At 40.8% G+C, this 19,500-nt stretch overlaps 2 protein-coding genes across 2 annotated transcripts in view; both read left to right on the top strand.

Annotated features, from left to right (window-relative positions):
- The window catches only part of LOC109034691 (glutathione synthetase), a gene marked incomplete in the record, with an annotated part of 61,012 nt that overhangs the window by 37,350 nt on the left and 4,162 nt on the right, over positions 1–19,500 (top strand).
- On the top strand, positions 1,661–12,485 carry LOC109034841 (uncharacterized). The gene is made up of 4 exons (XM_072304248.1): positions 1,661–1,945; positions 3,013–3,273; positions 10,804–11,035; positions 12,210–12,485. Exons 1-3 carry the CDS (start codon positions 1,680–1,682, stop codon positions 10,964–10,966), a joined length of 690 nt encoding a protein of 229 aa, XP_072160349.1. The 5' UTR covers positions 1,661–1,679; the 3' UTR covers positions 10,967–11,035; positions 12,210–12,485.

Raw genomic sequence — 19,500 nt, forward strand, 5'->3', positions numbered from 1 at the left:
AAAAAGAGAACGAGTTTAGCATTAAATGCGGCCGTATCAGATACCTATTCAGGATGAAAATTACGCATGGATATAACTTCGAAGTGAGAAGATGAAAACATACGGAGAAAAATTGAAATCAGTTTCTCCATGTTTATAAGGGAGAAAAACTGAAATGTCGCAAATCGAAATAAGTATTCCTACTGGTTATTAAACTATCAAATATGACCGTCCAAGCAAATAATAACATCGACACTGAAAAAAAAAAAACAACATTTACTTTTAGGGATATTAAACATATGAAAGAGGGATATAAAAGAGAAACAGCCAAAGCCATCAAACCAAAACGGACTCCGAAAATTGTTGGTGCCCAGTTCAAAAATATAGTGTGAAAAAAAGTGATTTAAAGTTTTTATCTGCCATTATTTTCGCCGCCTAAAACTGTCGAAATGAAATGAGTATTTACACTCTCGAAAGTCAAAAAATCTCAACTTTTCTTAAAACGCATTCCTCGGAATACTAGAGATCGGTCAACCAAGGCTCATGCACTGTCTTACTAAGGACCACCTTTACCACCTCTTGTTTACCTTTTGCCAAAACAGAACTATAAATGCTTTCATGGGAGCACTACACTTTACTTTTTTTGGGGGGAGGGGATATTTTTGGCGATTCTTATATGAAAATACGGCAACAGTGCAGGTGTTCAATGTTCAGCAATATCTGTTTCTTATATTTTCGTTCAGTACATTCATAATTTTGATTCCTTCATAATCTCCAACTTACTTTGTTCTGGAATATGAATGAGAAATTGTTTGCTGCCATGAGCTTCAGCAATAGAGCATTCCATTTCGTTTGATAAATTTATGGTCTAAATGGCATTTTACTTTGGTTGGACATATTGAGCTAAGGGCCTTCTACGGTTAAAATTTAACAAATCGACGGTGTAAGTCCACAATCACGTATCTCGGTTTGCGACGTTGTAGACTTCCTGTCATACTTTAATTTTTAAGTGGAAAACTACTCTATGGCACGTCTTGAAAACTGCCGTGGTTTTTCTTCTCTGTGCAAAAAAAATCTGCGAAAACTTCAAGGAAATGATTTTCTCTTCTTTAAAAAATAAAATAGGAGTGGATGTTTTCAAACACAGCAAACGAGATACGTGGTTGTAGACTTACAAGGTCGAAATGCTTTGAGTACCTGAAAAATTTTAGCGCACTGGAGAAAAAAACACATTGGATATAGAGTACAGACTCTTGAAAACATTGACAAGAAAAAATACTCTTGATTCAATCGAATTTTTGCTTGTATCAAAACGAAATCTGCTTAAATTAAGAGGCTTGGTTCTTAATTTATAAGCTAGATTCTGATTGAATCAACAGTACTTTTTCTTGTCGATGTTTTCAAGAGTCTGGACTCTAGATCCAATGTGTTTTTTTTTTCCAGTGCGGATGATTAAACCCGCAAGAAAATGCGATCATAGAGCTAGGCAACTAGGCCCGAAACAAGCATACGTATTTCCCGCTACAATTGAGAATATATCTTCCTAGATTATCGATAGTAGAGCAACATCTCTCGGAGGAGAGATATGAACAGCGATGTTCGCGGCATGTTCTTATCACCACCGCTAGATGTCTGCGATAAAGCACAAACATTTGACAAGAGCTGCATCACCTTCAGTGTTTATTTGTAAACTGTTCGAAATGGACGCGCAAATCTCTACAACTACCAAAACTCAGCCGCTCATAAAAAATTTCTCCAACTGTGAGGTCAAGTCTGTAGTGCAGTTTTTGTGCCGAAAGGGAGAGTCAATGTCTGAGATTCATAGACAGATTGTGCATGTTTATGGTGCTGCCGCAATTTGTGAACGGGATATCGTTAGGTGGTGTGCAGAGTTAAAATCGGAAAGCAAACTCCGAAGTCAATCGGCAAAGTTAGAAAACGTTGGCATCGAAAAGACCATTCCAAGGTAAGTACCGTAAGCGTGCAAATTAATAAATTACTTAAAAGAAAACCACAAACTTTGAGTAAATTGTTAAAACATTAACAAGTATCTAAAAAAACACAACCAGGCATACCACTCTTGAAGGCCTGGGGTAAGCGGTGCGACAGAAATGCTTAAGTATTGATGTCGCCCAAACTCTTTTTATATTTTGCATTCACAACCCTTTAAGAAAAAAGCTAGGGACTGGATAAGAAATTCCCGCCAGTATAACGTCATTAATATTTACGATTTTCACCTCTTCTGTTAATTTTCTTCGTGTTTTACTTTGGCTACTTTTTCTCACTCTGTGGCCATAGAGTACATAGAGTCGTAATGTAAGTGGGAGAGCTGGCGCCACTTTTAAGCATTTTCCATGTCCCGAATTCCGAGACACCTGTGTGACGCCGGGTCACTTTTTCGATAGATAATCGATTGTTTGCGATACACGGGTACCCGGCCATCCGATGACAACAACAACAACAACAACAACAACAAAGGAGGAACCACGTATTCCACGCCGCCATTTTGGATCGAAAATGTATCGAAAAAGTGACCCGAACTCGGCGCACACCGGGCTCGGAATTCGTCGAGCAGAACATGGCGCCAGCTCTCCCACTTACATTACGACTCTATGTACTCTATGTGTGTGGCATACATAATTCCTGGGGTGTCTCAAATAAAGGAACGGAATTTATTCCAAGTTTGCTAAATGGACCCAAAAAATTCAATTTTTTTTTTTACAATCATGAGACTATAAGCGATTTCTGTCCAAACTATACTGACTTTATGCATAAAATTAGAAATTAATGCAGAAAAAATTCTCAAGGAGGTATGCCGGACGGCTTTCCAGTAAAAATGCAATTTACGAGTGAAAATTTTGCACCACTGAAACCGTTTCCATGGAAAAGATTAAACTGCCCACCTGGCAATCGCTAATGTGGCTTGGTTCATTTATGCTTAGCGTCGTCCATTTTAGAATAACTAAATTATAAATGATATTTACGAGGATTGTCGAAAGCCTGCGTCAACCGTACCTTATCACTTCATTGCAGTTCGACTACAGAGAACTCTAATCCCACACCGTCCCCTGCTTTCGGCCCCGGACAAAACTTCGTCACTTCGACGCCGATCGTATCAAGCACCAAAGGAGAAGTATCATCAACGTCTCAGCTTTCGACGTCGAACCTTCAGAATACCGGATGGGCGGATCTACCAACCGTGATCACACTTCCGGCGGACGAACGCCCTCCGTTGACACAAGTGACCCGTGCCTTGTGGCCGATAGAGTTGACCCAGCCGTCATTCTCCTTACCGTGAGTACATAGAGTACATAGAGTCGTAATATAATGAAGTGAGCTGGAGCCATGTTCTGGTCGACGAGTTCCAAGTACGGTGTGCGCTGTGCGCAGAGGTAACAATCTGTATTTTTCAAAACCCTTAATTTCGAAGGATCCGCGCTATTAAATGCCGTAGAATTGAACTGCGTCAAGCAAAAAGGAACCAAGCCACATCAGCTATTGCCAAATTAATTGGGCAATTTAATTTTTTACATGAAACGGTCGTGCGAATTTACGTGCGAATTTCAGTGAATTTTCAGCTCAGTGCGAAGCAAATTCCTCAGCATTTTCAAAGAAATCCGCACAAACGTTCTCTAGTAAAATATTAAATTGCCCTGTTGCTAATGTGCCTTGGTTCCTTTCTACTAAACGTGGTCCAATCAAACTTATTTCTGCTAAACGGAACTAAGTGCATTAAGACACGAGCCCTGAGATCCATAAGGATACATGCATAACAGGGCTCATGTCTTAATGCACATAGCTCCGTTTGGCAGAAATACGTCCAATTGGACCGCGTTTAGCAGAAAGGAACCAAGGCACATCAGCCACTGTCTACTTTAACCGGGCGATTTAATTTTTTACTAGAGTACGTTTGTGCGAATTTCTTTGAAAATCCTACGGAATTTGCTTCGCACTTAGCAGGAAATTCACTGAAATTTGCACCTAAATTCGCACAAACGTATTTCTGTCAAACGGAACTATGTGCATTAAGACATGAGCCCTGAGACCCATAAGTATACATGCATAACAGGGCTCATGTCTCAATGCACCTAGTTCCGTTTGACAGAAATGCGTCCGATCCTGAGTCTCGAAACATTCAGATCTCCCGGACGCAATAACTCGGAGACCTCACGTACGGATTTCCTCGAGCTCTCGGCACGAGAGACGGAGGCACGCGAAATAAATTGGCAATTGTGTAATCTGGTTTAACCGCGGAGGCAAAAGTATTGCGGTGAAGTATCAACTACCGACGGGGCGGCGCACGGCGCACGGCGGTAATATCGTATCGGCGAACATTTACGAGGACCGGGGGGCGATCGGAGTAATAGCGGCGGGAAAGGCATCCGGGCAGGGGAAATGAATGAAGGACGAGGACGACGGGGGTAGGAATAACATCGGGACCCCTGTTGCCAAACCTACCTTAGGCAAATTTTATTTATTTTACCTGTCGTACACGGATTTTGTGAAAGTACCTGTGTGTAGGGACAGCACGGAAATGCCTAAATAATGCCGTGATAGCGAAGAGAGCAGTAAATGTCAAATTTTCGAAACCGAGTTTCCTTCAAAATTCGTCTAAACTCTTATAGATAAAATTACTAAAATTGCTAAAACAGTAAAATTCATCTCAATAGAGAATTTGCAGGTGTCTTAAATTTTGTGAATTTCATCTTTAAAATGATACTTCTGGGACAACTGAGTACGAGGATATCCTTGGTTTCTAAATTGAACAATTATTGGAGAAAATATGACAAAATAACCTAATCTGCTAAGATACATGTGTTTAAATAGAAAATGCTGCCAGATGACGTCATAAGGCGGCACATTTTCTCACTTTTAAATCTATTTTTCTCTAATTCCCCATGCCAGGAAAACATTATGAAAAATACCGCTAAACTCAACTCATTAAGCACTTTCAGATGAAGCAATAAAATTTGTGTGTGCGATTCTCCATTATATCAAAACGAGACAGCAGAATTATTATCCGATATTATATTTAATCCGATATCTGAAGTGCACAAAAAATGACGTGCGGTTTTAGGCAAGGCAGCAGAAATAAGTGACAATATTCCTCAAGAAAAATATATAAGCTCAGAAAAATTCAGTACTTTTTCAGTACCTTCATTTGACGAAATTCGAAAAATTTCAAAAATTTTACTTTCTTCCTTCAATTCCGATAGTAATGACAAAAAAATGAGAACAATTCTGGACCTTCTTACGAAACCGCACTTTTTCAGTACTTCGGACCGCTCTTAAAAAATCCGTACGAATCCCGGAAATTCCGGACTTGGATACACCCTGCATATCCTGTACTTCAAAAGAATGAAAAACTGTCATGAATGGAGATGTTGCATGTGTGAGGGATTTGCGATTTGACTGTTGATTCTTATGTAAAAGTTCGCGAGAAACACGATGGTGCCACTGGTTTTCCCTGAAATCAACTTCCAAGCTCAAAAAAAGCTCTCAAAGTGAGGCCAAAATGGAGGGGATATCCCGCCCTGAGTACCCTGAGAGTCCACCTCTACATCAAAACAAACTCTCCATGCAAAGATAGGGAGCAAAAACCTACATTGACAGGGCTGCCACTTTATTTGGGGACTCCAAAAGTGAAAAAAACGGCAACCCTGCTAATGTATTTGCTCCCTATCTTTGCATGGAGAGTTTGTCTTGATGTAGAGGTGGACTCTCAGGGTAGGGCGGGATATCCTCTCCATTTTGGCCTCACTTTGAGAGCTTTTTTTGAGCTTGGGAGATGATTTCAGAGAAAACCAGTGGCACCATCGTGTTTCTCGCGAACTTTTACAAAAGAAACAGCAGTCAATTGCAAATCCCTTACACATGCAACACCTCCATTCTGACACAACTTGTAATTTGAGACTGCCCGCGCCAAGTTTGGCAACGCAGTGAAGCGAAAAAGTAATCTAGTGTGAAATATTATGGTTGAAATCGCAGTCTCGACCAATATCTATGAATATTCTTCTCCGAACGGAGGAGCGCACACCGAGTCCCATTTCTCCTGTCGTCTCGTGGGCTTGCAGAAGCCGCACTACGGATAATTTTTTTTTTAAAGTAGGGTTCTAAAGCGTCCCGCAGTGCTCGGCGAAAAAGTTATTGCGGTCCGTGAAAGGTCGCTTGACATTAACACCCTCTTGAGCGGTGATAAATGAGACGCAAAGTTGTCCTAAGTTTATGCTAGTATTGCATGGTCATGCAGTGAGCCTGTCGGCGAGAGACGGCGATACAGTTGAAGTGAAGTCATTTTTTATGAGAGCAGGGTGGGGGTAATGCTGATGGTGACAGTGGTACAGGAGGTGGATACTGGATACCGGCCCCAATAGCACACCGAAAAAACAAGTTTGTTTTAGAAAAATTGCATTTTAATTAGGGCTCTTAGAGCACCCAACCTTCTTACACAAAAAATGTCACCGCTAATCTTTAGCGTACCTGTGTACGGAGAGTATGGACACTGGGCGTTATGGAGGGCTTATTGTTAGGGCCCAAAAATGGCGGTGCTATTTTTTTGTTTTAAGAATGGGAGGGGGGTTCATTGCCAAATTTTGACGGTTGTCACCAACCGCACTTGCTGCCAACCTTACTGTATCCAAGATGATTTTTCTCGAAACAGCAAATGATTAGCCGTTAAACTATGTAAGTGCGTCGTAACTAAGCATTTGAGTAAAGTTCTCGTTGCGATATGCAAATAAAACTACATTTTGAGTAATTTTGCGTTTACATTTACTTACAGCGTCTGCCATTTTTATGCCCTAGAAGGCTCCATGCAGCCTAAGATGGTTGAACCAATCAGAGGTGGTAACCGTGGTGACCAAACTCTCCCCATAAAGTACGTTAGTATAGCCGAGCCGGTAGCCGGTGGTGGGTCTGACACCAAGCGAGTGCAAGGATTAAAGGGCGCTCTGTGCTGTACGCGCAATGCGTGAAGTATTCGTGCGGTCTTGTAGGCGCTAATATGCGTCTCAGGCCAACTGACCGAATGCACTGCGTTTGGCGTAATGCGAGAAGTATTCATGCAGTCTTGTAGGCGCTAATATGCGTTCACGCCGCGCCGACGGCTGGCTCGCGCGACGCTGAAGCTGCTAATTTATAGGTTGGCTGCCCTTTTGGACCCTAAAAGCTCCATGACCTAACCACAAAATTACCGACTTATCTACACTCTCTCTGTGTAGGTGCTCTGATTGTAATCTCTCAGGAAAAAATTGTTTGAGGAAAAATAAAAACTTGATTTCTAACCATATTTAAAACAACATCGGCATTTTAATTTCTAATGGAATGGACCTGAAATCAAAGTATAAGGAAGGAAGAGGAAGAAAAATAAGAAATAGATGTGAAAGAAGAAAAAGGAGAGGAGAAAGAAGACGAAGAAGAAGAAAAAGAACAAGAACAAAAGGAGGATAAAGAACAATATTAAAACGAAGAGGGAGAGGAAGCACTGGAAAAAAAACACATGGGACCTAGAGCCCAGACTCTTGAAAACATTGACAAGAAAAAGGACTCTTGATTCAATCAGATTTAAGCTTAAATCAAAAGGAACTCCGCTCAAATTAAGAGGCTTGGTTCTTGATTTAAGCTTAAATCTGATTGAATCAAGAGTATTTTTTCTTGTCGATATTTTTAAGAGTCTGGACTCTAGATCCAATGTGTTTTTTTTTTCCAGTGAGATTCAGAAGAAGAGGAAAAAGAAGACGAAAAAGAAGACGGGGAGAAAGCATCTGCATGCGGAGAAAGATTGGTAGCACGTACGTTATTGTTCATAAAACGAGCTAGAAATAGTAGTTCCTTATTGCGAAATGCAGTCCAAGTGTAACGCCCTTGAAACGAGCCGGCTAATTTTTCGCCGCGAGAGAGTAACCGACGACGAAGGATTTCCCGGAGCTCTGCGTATTTGTTGGGAAATTATTCGGTGGAAAAATAATTTTCCGCCCGTTGGGCGTGGCGCGAGGGGATGCTTTGATTTAAGGTAATATTTTAAAGTATATCAGACGGCGTAATGAAATACGGGGCCACGAGGTCCTGGCTCACTCCCGCGCGCCAGGTAAATTGATTATGGTTGTTAAAATCCCTCCTTGCTCTATTATTTCTTGGGCACGTATGCAAGAAGGCTCGAGGGAGACGCAAATTTCCGCCGTCGCACAGTGGGTCGCGTCAATAGGAGAGGTCGGACAAAATTTGGAAAAATTAAAGGCCTATAACTCCGTTCATGCAATCTTTTGGGGTTTTAGAAGTGGTCCAATTGGTTTCCTCGTGAAATTTTATTCTAGAAACACCCCTAAAAGTTTGAAATGTGACGAAATAAACATCAATATTTACAATCTTCGTTAAAAAATTCATGTTCAACTTGTTCCAAAGACTCGTTCCAGTGTGCGCCTGGATGCAACTTTTGGTGTTCAAAGGATAAGCTTGTTGCATACGCTTAAAATAGAAGGCTGGCTGACTTGGCTCTGGAATTTGGAATAACTTTAAAGGCTTATAACTCCGTTCATGCAGACTTTTGGGGTTTTAAAAGTGGCCCCATTGGTTTCCTCGTGAAATTTTCATCTAGAAACACCCCTAAAAGTTTGAAATGTAACGAAATAAACATAAAAATTTGCAGTTTTGGTCAAAAATTGTGTGTCCGACCTTTCTGATTGACTCGATCCACTTTGCGACGGCCGAAGTGCAAAACCACGTATCTCCGTTTGCGACGTTGCAAACTTCCTGTCATACTTTATTTTTTCCATGGAAAACCAGTCGACGCAATTTCTTGAAAATTTCTTCGATTTTCCTTCCCTGCTGTTGAACTATTCTTTATAGATTTTAAGCTCTGAGATAGGTTTATCTCTCTTCTAAAAAATAAAATATGAGCAGAAATTCGCCTCACAAAGGATCGAGTCAATAGGAGAGGTTGGACTTTGGGAACTTTAAAGGCCTATACTTACATCCGTTGATGCAAACTTTTAAAGTCTTAAGAATGGGCCCATTGGTTTACTCGTGAAATTCTCTTTCAGGAACACGCCTTAAAATTCAATACGCGACAAATTCAACATCGAAATTTGCGGTTTTAGATAAAAAATTGCATGTCCGACCTCTCTCATTGACTCGATCCACTGTGCGTCTCAGGGATGTAAAACAAGGAGGGGCCATTTCACTGTTCTGAGGAAAAACGCCGTGTGAAAATCCGAAGGTTGGACGTATTTATGCTAAAAGGAACTATGTTACACGCAATCCCAATGCACATAGTTCCTTTTAGCATAAATATGTTCAGTTTACAACGGCCCAAATTCAGACGAAGAAATACACAGGAGAAGGTTGATTGTGATTAACCTTACCTTAAATTGATCTGGAATGGAGCTTGTGCTGGACATCCATTTGCCGGTCTCTCGACTGGAACAAGCCTCTTCCATCTTATCGCTGACGGACAGAATCATGTCGTCTAATGTCATTACATTAATTTCGAAATGGGGATCTCCGGTAGTAAATTCCGAGGGTTTGAACACCGCATTCGGCCTGCACTAAGATGTTCTCATTTTCACCGATAACGATTATTAGTTCACTGCCACGCACTTCGTCCGAAGCAATCCCATTTCTCGGGAACTAAAACTTCTTTTCTTTTTTATTGCACCTTGAACAGTAAAAATTCTCGATTCTTGCCCGACTATGGTAATTTTCGTTTACAAAATCCCCTTTAACGCAGCTTGTTGGAATAGAATAGAATTTTTAGAATTAAGGATATTTGCCTCAGAATCATTCCGGAAGGATTGATGAATGAACGACAATCTAATGTCTATTTTTATCCGAAGAATCAAGGGACCTGGAACAAAGAAAGAAACAAAACGTCAGCAGAAGTTAATCATCACAATTTTGTAAAAAAAAAGTTCTCGTAATGTGCGTTCAAAGTCAACATATTTACAGACGCATAAACCCACATAACCCTACGAAAACGGATCGATAAACAGAGTGTTTGCAATGAATACCTAAATAATCGATTCTTTATCATAGCTTCAAATGGTAAAATATCGAAAATCGATCGTTTGCGCCTCGCCACTGGACGGATGTCAATGTAAGAAATACACATGCCTCTGGACGCTTTGTAAATTGTTCGATCTGTTTACATCCTTTCAAGTCCCAACGCTCCCAATACTCCCAAAAAATTGAAATTGTGTAAAAAACTTGGGCTTCGACGTTATTTTGAATCAATAAACACTAAAAGTACTAGTAGTTGAGCAGTAGGACTATTTCAACTAAAATATTTCGATTCATTGTTCTCATATAAAGTTTTGAATCATCAATTGATCAAACTTCTTATCGAACAGCAGCAAAACAACTGATAAGATCGATGAGCACTTCCTATAAGATCTATTCCCAGTTAGTGTAGAGTTACTCACCACTGAGCAAGTCTAAGTTTTGTGATTCTGGTAAGAATAGTTCTCGTGCCACATTTTGTTCTTTCGTTCACATGCCGGGCCAATTTTAATAATTTCTGCGGCTGTCAAAAAGAGGTAGTCCCTAAATGGGCCCGTTCTCCTTAGATTAACCCATGGGGGCCCGCAAAGCGCATTGGCAGATCCAGATATTTTGAATGAGGGGAGTGGATTTTTACTTGACCCCATACACTCCGGGGATTCTAGTGGGTGTAAAATATCCTTCAGGAGTATTTTGGTTTTTATTCGGGCAAACAGGGGGGAGGGGGCTACGCTCCCCGCTATGGCTAAGCGCCCCCCTGGAGGTTGGGCCGTCTAACGGCGAACCTCATAAAATTATTTTATATTTTAAATGTTGACTAACTATTTGCAGAGGAGAAAATGCTGTCGTGGGTGGTGACTCTTTTGCTTGTGGCAATGGTTCAAGGCGGACCTTTGGGGTCTATACATATGGAAAGTCAAGTGAAAATCGAGAAACCTCAGATAGGGAGACAACCGCTGAAGATGATCGATGTTCAGAGAGTGGACAGAACTGATGACGTGGACCTTCTTATTAAGTGTCACAAGGAGTATATTCAAACTTGCTGTGAGGGAGATCACTACAAGTAAGTTCTTGAATTTGTTATAGATGTTACAGGCAAATGTGAAAACCTCGGCAGATTACGATGTGACCAAATCTTGTGAAAAATTTGTACAATAAACATAATTTCTCTCTTATAAGTTATGTAAATATATATGAGGTTCCACTGAAAATATTTAGGGGCCCTTGTAAAATCCTGGAGGGAGAGGTGGAAAGTGTGGTAAATTGCAATTTCAAAGGGTTGAATATTTTACAGTCATATAGAAACGTCCTATTCATGACGTTGCTTCTTGTCATATTTCATTTATTTATGGCAAATCAAGCATTATCCTAGAAAATCTATATGATTCACCTTGCTTCAAGTTAGCTTAGTTTTAAAAGCTGAATGGAAAACTATAAAAAAATATCGAGCATTACCCGAGATTAGGTGGGATTTATATAATGCTCGGCCGAATACACTGAATAGTATTTGGGTGAAATTCAATCATATAGTTTTTTTTTTCTAAAGTGAGAGATACGATTCTGAGACGTCACAATCGTCACTTCACTATGGTGGCTCACAGGGGCGAGGCGTAAATGATAGATTTTTCCCCATTTGAAGCTATGGAAAAATTTCGATTATTAAGGTGCTCGTTGCAAACACTCTGCATATCGATCCTTTTCCATAGATTTAATTGGCAGATCAATCGATACATCGCAAAGTGCTCGACACGACACTGGTGGCTCAGTTGCTCAACTATTAATGTCTTAGATCACTCATTTGTCAATGTGCGACCTGTCTACATATACATGGTCCGTAACTACAAAAAAACTCATTCGGTATAAGGGTGAGAAAAAATCGGAAAGATTCAAGTATTTGGAACTTTGCTGAGAACGCACAACCATCCTTTCTTTTTAAAAGAGACAGGTGCACTCTGCTGTGAAATTGTCACTTGGCAGTTTCTGCAACCCTAAGAAAACTTTAGAGATGGGACTGTGAATAAAGTGCATTTTCTTTTCGCCGCGATAAAAAATGATTTGCAAAGCACCAATGCAATTTAAGTGACTTTCAGTACCTACTTATTCATAGTTTTTGGTTTAGCCTCTTTCATATAACCGGACCTTGCCAGGTTGAATATTTTCTTTATTATACATGAATTTTGCCACCGGCCCTTCTCATAAGTTCACTTTCCCAGATTGTCATACGTGTTTATTTTCAGGGTGCCAATGTACATCCACACCGAGAAAGGCGTCGAAAAATGCTCTGCTTACGCTAGTTGTTGCAAGCTGTATGTCAAGTGAAATGCCAAACATTATCATTCAAACCCGAACTGTACCAGGAAATGATAATTTGATCACATGAAACCTCCAATCGATTGAGACATTAATGTTATACTTTGTTTTAGTCAGTTTTCTTATCTATCAAAGCTTATTTTTTAAGCTGAATTGTAATAATAAAAAACTATTCCGAAACTATACATAAATTCCGAAAGCAATACCTAGTTCTTGAAACTCCCCACATCGAAGAGAAAGATAAATTAAGGGAGCCTATATAGCGGCTATATAGGCTCCCTTAATTTACTATATAGCCCCCATGTAGGTCCGTCTCTGCTTAGCATGACCAAGACGAAGAAGAAAAGGCGGAAGAAAGGAGCATACAGAAGGAGAATCAGAAGAAAAAGAAGATGGAGGATGAGAGGATGGGGGTTTTTTAAGTAGGAGAACTTATATTTCTAATAGAAATACACAAGATCTACGAAAAATATATTCAACCAGAATCAATCTTTTAGTAAAAAACATTGCTTTCAATGTAGCAAGAATAGTTCTTTGAGGCCTCCCCTTCGTATCAAGATTTTATTCAAAAGAAATTATTATAGAGATGATTATAATCACCCCATTGAACACAATTCTGACTTTAACTTGCCTGACTTGGAATAAGAGAAGTAAGATTAACGTAAATAAAAAAAAGACGAAAAATCTCAAAAATAATCACCATGTTTTGAAAAGCGCGCTGTAAATTGAGGACAATGAAAATAAAGAGCGCCCTACATCGTGGCAACAACGCACGCACCTCGTCGCATTCCCCCGTTAATTTGTTCGGGAAAAAAAAGTGTTGAGGAGGTGATAATGGAGAGGCGGACCAGGCAGAGTTTGCAGGGCATTTGCATGCGCGGGAAAAAGGAGGTCGCCGAGTTTGAGTTTTCACGGCGGAAACGGGCGGCGAGACGCGGAGTGGGGTGAAGGGGGGGGGGGAGAAGATTGATTGATTTATCTTTTAAATTGAGACCTACTCGCGGAATGAAACACCTCTTCTCTTCCTCGAGGCGATTAGCGCCGGTCTCAGAGAGCGAGGAATTGTTTTTATGAGATCGGGAGAATATCCAAACGGGTACATAATTAGTGTCCCGCACTGAAAAAAAAATCTCGTTGTGTTTACTAGGAAGAGGGCAATATTACCAAGAATTCAGGGTTCTATTTGATCCCAGTTTTTCCTTGGTAAAATTACCATTTGGATCGAGTTTAACAGAAAGGAACCAAGCCACATCAGCTATTGCCAAATTTAACGGGCCAATTAAATTTTTTACGAGAGAAAGTTTGTCCGGATTCCTTTAAAATTTTTAAGGAATATGCTTCGTACCATGGAGACTTTTCACTGAAATTTGCACGAAAATCCCCACAACCGTTTTTATGTAAAAAATTAAATTGCCCAATTAAATTTGGCAATAGCTGATGTGGCTTGGTTCCCTTCTGTTTAACGCGGTCCATTTACGGAATTGGTAATTTTACCGAGAAATCTCGGAAAAGTTATTAAACTTTCTCCGTAACTTTACTGGACCTTGGTAAAAACGCCAATATTTTTTATCGACCGTGGTAGAATTACCGAGATAAAATGGCAAAGTTACAGGGAATTGATTACCAATAAAAGTGGTATTCTTACCTGAAGAAAACAGTATAAATACCGGTTTTTAGGTAAGTTTACCAGTCTGTCTTGGTAAAATTACCAATGATTGGTAAAAAAAGTGAGATGGTATAGGTACCAACGGACCTTGGTAAAAACGCCGAGAATTTTTTTTCAGTGCGATGTTTTGGTTTGAAGGCCTGAAATGGGTTTTTGTTGATACCTAGAAAAACTTCTGACTGTCACACAGATGGGGCAAAGTGCTTTTAGAGACAGAGTACGACCATTCATATCTATTTCGTGAAGGGAAGTTGTGCTGCTTTGTGACAGGATGGAAAAATTTCATGAATCATAAAATCTTGAAATTTCACGTAAAATATTTCATAAAATTTCAGAAATTTATGGAAGATATTGAAAAATACCAGTTCCTTTTCGTGTTACACAAAATGTAAAAACTGTGACTTTCTTCTATTTTTGTGTGTTTGAGTGCGGGAAGCTCACTCTAGCCCCTGAAAATATGAGGTATTTCACAGCCTTGTGAAATGTCACGACATATTTCACTGAAATTTTCAATCTTTCTTTCTCTTTCTTACGTGTCATGCCACCCTGAACAGGATGTATTTTCATAAACCGGGATAAAAAGGAGGATATCGATCTTTGTTTATTGATCTTATATGCTGCCGTGATAGCGAAGAGAGCCGTAAGTGCAAACTTTTCAAAATCGAGTTTTCTTCAAAATTCGTCTAAAATCTTTTAGATGAAATTACTGAGACAGCTAAAACAGCAAAATTCATCCTACTTTAATGAAAACGAGACGTATGAAAAAGCCGTAAGTGCACAAAAAATGACATAGTTTTCTTCAAGACAGCCGTAGGTGCATGAGAACCAATGATAACAGTGCTTTCAAGAGGAATGCCGCCCTCATCTGCGGATTTCTAACCTGAAAATGTGTTTGTTGTTTGTCCAACACGCTACCACAAAAGCACGCAGAAGATAGCACTTACGGCTGTCTTGCCTAACAATAACCTAGCATGAAAATGAAAAATACCCTTTTTACGCAATTGAAATAAAGTCGGTCGATTTTTAATCATCCAAACGCTAGGAATCTTTCGGACGATTAGTGGCAATTTGACAAAGAACGGAGGCTTCTTTCAATGAAATGTTCCGGTCAGAAGCTTCAGAGCCCGTTTTTTCAAAACTTCATTTTTTCACTTACGGCTCTCTTCGCTATCACGGCAGTATGTATCATCCTATGTAAAACAGTGTAGACAGGGATAAAACGGGATGTATTGATATTAACCACAGGATAAAAGAGAGAATATAGATCTCTGTTCATAGATTTTCGATATATCGTTCGATACGATTTTCTAAAAAGAAAAGGAGGAGAACCCAGAATATTGTCGGGGTAATGTGCGATGTTGTGCCCACGTTCGGGGAGCAGACACCGCGGCGCGACGCGACCCGGGATCAAGGCTCTGGGAAAGTTGCAAGAGTCACGTTTTGATGTCTTCCCACATAATAACGGAGCCACTTGCCTCCTCCGCCGACAGCCGTAACTCGCCCCCTTGTCCCGTCCATTGTGTGCATGTTGATATACTTTATATTCATGTTCAACAAATCCACCTGAAAAGGTTCATATACGAGCTCTCCGCGCACACACCATGCCGTTGCCATATCGCCAAAAATCAGCGAGGTACGAGGCTCGAAATTGAATCTATACTGGAAAAAGGCATCGGATGTGATTTTTTACGATCGGATATCTTGCACCAGACTGCCGTGATAGCGAAGAGAGCAGTAAAGGCAAAAATGAAGTTCTGAGAAAACAAGCTCAGAAGTGTCTGAGCGGAAATTCCTTTTGAGAGAAGCCTCCGTCCTTCACGGGAAAAAAATTAGGTAGCATTTACCATTCTGATTAATAAACGGCGCTAGACAGAGAGTATGGTAACTTTCATCAAAATTATCGTGAGAGTAACAAGATTTTTCCTTATTGTGACAATAATTTTGGTGGAAGTTACCATACTCCCTGGTTGTGCCGTTTTTTAACCAGAGTATTGTAAATGCTACCCAAAATTTTTTCCCGTGTTTGTAAAATTGAAACCGATCATCCAAAAGACTCTTAGAAATCGTTTGGACGCAACTCTAGTTAGGGTAGTACCGCAACATTTGGGTTAGTTACCTGATTTATTGGGGCACTACCATAATTAATTGGGGTACTACTACCATTAATTGGAAATGTCCATATCATCCAACAACCTCGTGCTTTTTTTTCCATGAGTCAATAATTTCATGTCCGACTTCTATAATTGACTCGATCCTTTGTGCAGCGTCGCCTTCGAAGAATGCGAAGGGACCCGAGGAATCTGCGACCCCGATGGAATCATTAAATGACGACTGACGTCATTCTATTGTTCCACTCGTGGGGACGACAAGTAACCGCGGCCGGTCCTTCTTAAAATATCGAATTTCAATTTGTGTAATCTTTATTCCCGTTTGTGACTCCATGAGGGGTTGTTGTCTTGACTCTCAGTATAAGGGAACTCTAGAGGGAGCCAATGAAACCACTTTTAGAACCTCAAAGTTTTATATAAACGGAGTTATAAGCGTTAAAAGTTTCCAAATTTTGTCCGACCTCTCAGATTGACTCAGTCCACTGTGCGGCGTCGCCTTCGAAGAATGCGAAGGGACCCGGTGAATCTGCGACCCCGATGGAATCATTAAATGACGACTGACGTCATTCTATTGTTTCACTCGTGGGGACGACAAGTAACCGCGGGCGGGAGGCCGAGAGGCCGGTCCTTCTTAAAATATCGAATTTCGAGCGGGCGCCTTTGCAAACACGGGGGCGCCCGGGCGCTGGCCCCGAATTCCGGGCCGGGCCGCGACCGCCGTCCGAGGAAAGGATTCAATTAGTACCTAACTAATTAAACTTCAAATCGATTCCACCCGTGTCAAGCGCCAAACCGTGTCCCATGCCTCGGCGTTGCCTTCTCGCCGTCGATTTACAACCCTCGTCGGGATCAGGGTTCGAAACTCACAGGCGCCAACTACAGTACCTATATTAAGAGAGTATGGCCACTGGTGTTACCTAGAGTCCCTTTATACAGAGAGTCAAGACAATGCGAATCCATTTCTGATTGGTTAACCGGATTTTAGGCCTTCACAGTGTCACAAACGGGAATAAAGATTACATTTTCACCAATTGCAAAGATTATAATCTGGAATGGACCGAGGAATTTTGGGTTCGACAGGGAACAAACGGAATGAGAGAAGGAACGGAGAAAGGAATTTAAGAATGAGCCGATCAAAGATTACGAAAAACGTTCAATTTGTGTAATCTTTATTCCCGTTTGTGACTCCATGAGGGGTGTCGTCTTGACTCTCAGTATAAAAGGACTCTAGTGTTACCACCTCTGATTGGCTCAGCCATCTTAGCTGAATGGAGCCCTTAGGATCCAAAACTGGCGGACGCCATAAGTTAATGTAAAGCAAAATGACTCAAAATGTAGTTTTCTTTGCTTATCGTAACGAAAAATTTACCCAAAGGCACTATCGCGACTTCTTTACATATTTTTACGGCTTATCGTGTGCAATTTTCGAGAAAAATTATCTTGGATGTAGTAAGGTTAGCAGCAAGTGCGGTTGGTGATACCCGTCAAAAGGTGGCGATGATCCCCCTCCCATCTTCATATACCAAAACAAAGCACCGCAATTTTTGGGTCCTAAGCCACTCCATGGGGCCCAGAGGCCATACTCTCTTAAAGGTACTCTAGCGCCAACGCGCCAAACATGACCAAGAAATCGGTCATGGCGCCTAAAAAATGAAGGCTCTGCTCCATCGTGGCCCCTAAAAATCCCCAATCCCCCCCCCCCCCGAAAAAAAAATCCTAATTTTTTGGTTGGATGATTTTTGGAGCATTTCTCCTCCTCAAGTTACAGATACTATTTCTGCACCTACAACATCTTGGGTCTAACTTTTCACTAAATGCGCCGTGATAAAGTCAATTTGACCCCTAAAAATCGAGCTTGATGGGCAATATGGCTTCTGAAACTCAAAGGTGACACTCAACACTGGTCGCGATAGAGTAATTTTGTGGCTACGTCATTCGATGGATCGATACGTCGCAGGCAAACGGTAAAACCGGGCATTTTGTTCAATGACTAGGGAAATAGTCGAATATTTTCACTTAGAATGAAATTCTAATTCTTTTTGTCAAGATAGACTAATTTAGGGGCTACGTCATTTCATAGATCCCCTGGTAAAAATTGGCGATAGGAGCTGCGTTTCAAAATACCATAGGAATTCTTATAGCCGGCTAAAGAAGGCAATAGAAAATCATACAGCTGGCTGTAGAAAGCGGAGCAAATCATATAGCCGGGCTATACGAAGCGATAAAAAAGTATACAGCCGGGCTATAGTTCCTATCGCCGGGCTTTACACTTTATCGCCATCGGCTATAAAAGGCTATAAGAAATTGTGTAGAAATTCGTGTGCTTTGGAAATCATTAAGTTTGATACGGAACCACCATAATATTTACAAAACACACATTATATTTTCCTTTAATACATATTTTTTTCATCAATTAAAATGAGAATAATCCTTACAGGATGTGCAAACATTTCAAAATCATGAGTTGAAAAACGCTGACTCCGCGAGATTATATATTGGAGCCTAACACAGAGCGGAGCGGCGCGGCGTGCTGCCAGCGATAAGCGCGCACTAGCGCCTACAAACCTAACAGGGATACTTCACGCATTGCGCAATGCGTGAAGTATCCCTGTTAGGTTTGTAGGCGCTAATGCGCTTTTCGCGCTGGCTGCCCGCCCGCCGCGCCGCAGCGTGCCACGGCGCTTGAAGCAACTATTTCACACCAGAGGTATTGCACAGTATCATACGAAATTGAAGGCGCTCCAATCATATTAGGAATGGCAGGCATCCTTCAAAAGTACGGAACTTTCCGCGCAAAATAAATCAAGATACTACGGCCCAAAAATAGAGCGGTAGTCCAAAAACTCACTGAGTCCTAGCATCCGTAATTAGTAACATTTAGCATACACTTTATCGCCTGGCTGTTGCTTAATCGCCATCGGCTATAAAAGGCTATAAGAAATTGTGCAGCCGGCTATAGAAGCTATTGAAAATCTACAGCCGGCTTTAGGTCTATGGTATTTTGGAACACAGATTCTACTGCCAATTTTTACCAGGGTCGATATGTCGCAGGCAGACAGTAAAATCAGGCATTCTGTTAAAATCGCGATAAAATCGCGCTTTTATCGCCCGACTGTTTATCGCGATATTTTCGAAATGAAAATCGCGGTAAATGACGATTTAATCTCGATTTTATGGACAAAATTCGATCACGATTTTATCGAACCAAAAATTGCGATGTGCAGAGATTTAATCGCCGTACGTAGCAATTTTTAATGCGATAATATCTCGATATATTGCCACCGATAAAATCGCCATTCATCGCGATCACTGCTTCTTGAGCTCATCTTTCCACTTGCACATAGTTCCTTTTAGCATAAGTACGTCCAATTGCGCTTCTGCAACATTCAAATACACTCGAACCAGAAGAGGAATTTCGTGGAGCTTGAACTTTGGCAACGTTCA

This window comes from Bemisia tabaci, chromosome 9, assembly GCF_918797505.1.
Source record: "Bemisia tabaci chromosome 9, PGI_BMITA_v3".
Taxonomy (NCBI): Eukaryota; Metazoa; Arthropoda; class Insecta; order Hemiptera; family Aleyrodidae; genus Bemisia; species Bemisia tabaci.

Coding starts and splice junctions, on each gene's coding strand:
- LOC109034841 (XM_072304248.1), top strand. CDS start 1,680: ATGGACGCGCAAATCTCTACAACTACCAAAACTCAGCCGCTCATAAAA. Junction 1,946..3,012: donor ATCGAAAAGACCATTCCAAG/GTAAGTACCGTA, acceptor ACTTCATTGCAG/TTCGACTACAGAGAACTCTA. Junction 3,274..10,803: donor CAGCCGTCATTCTCCTTACC/GTGAGTACATAG, acceptor AACTATTTGCAG/AGGAGAAAATGCTGTCGTGG.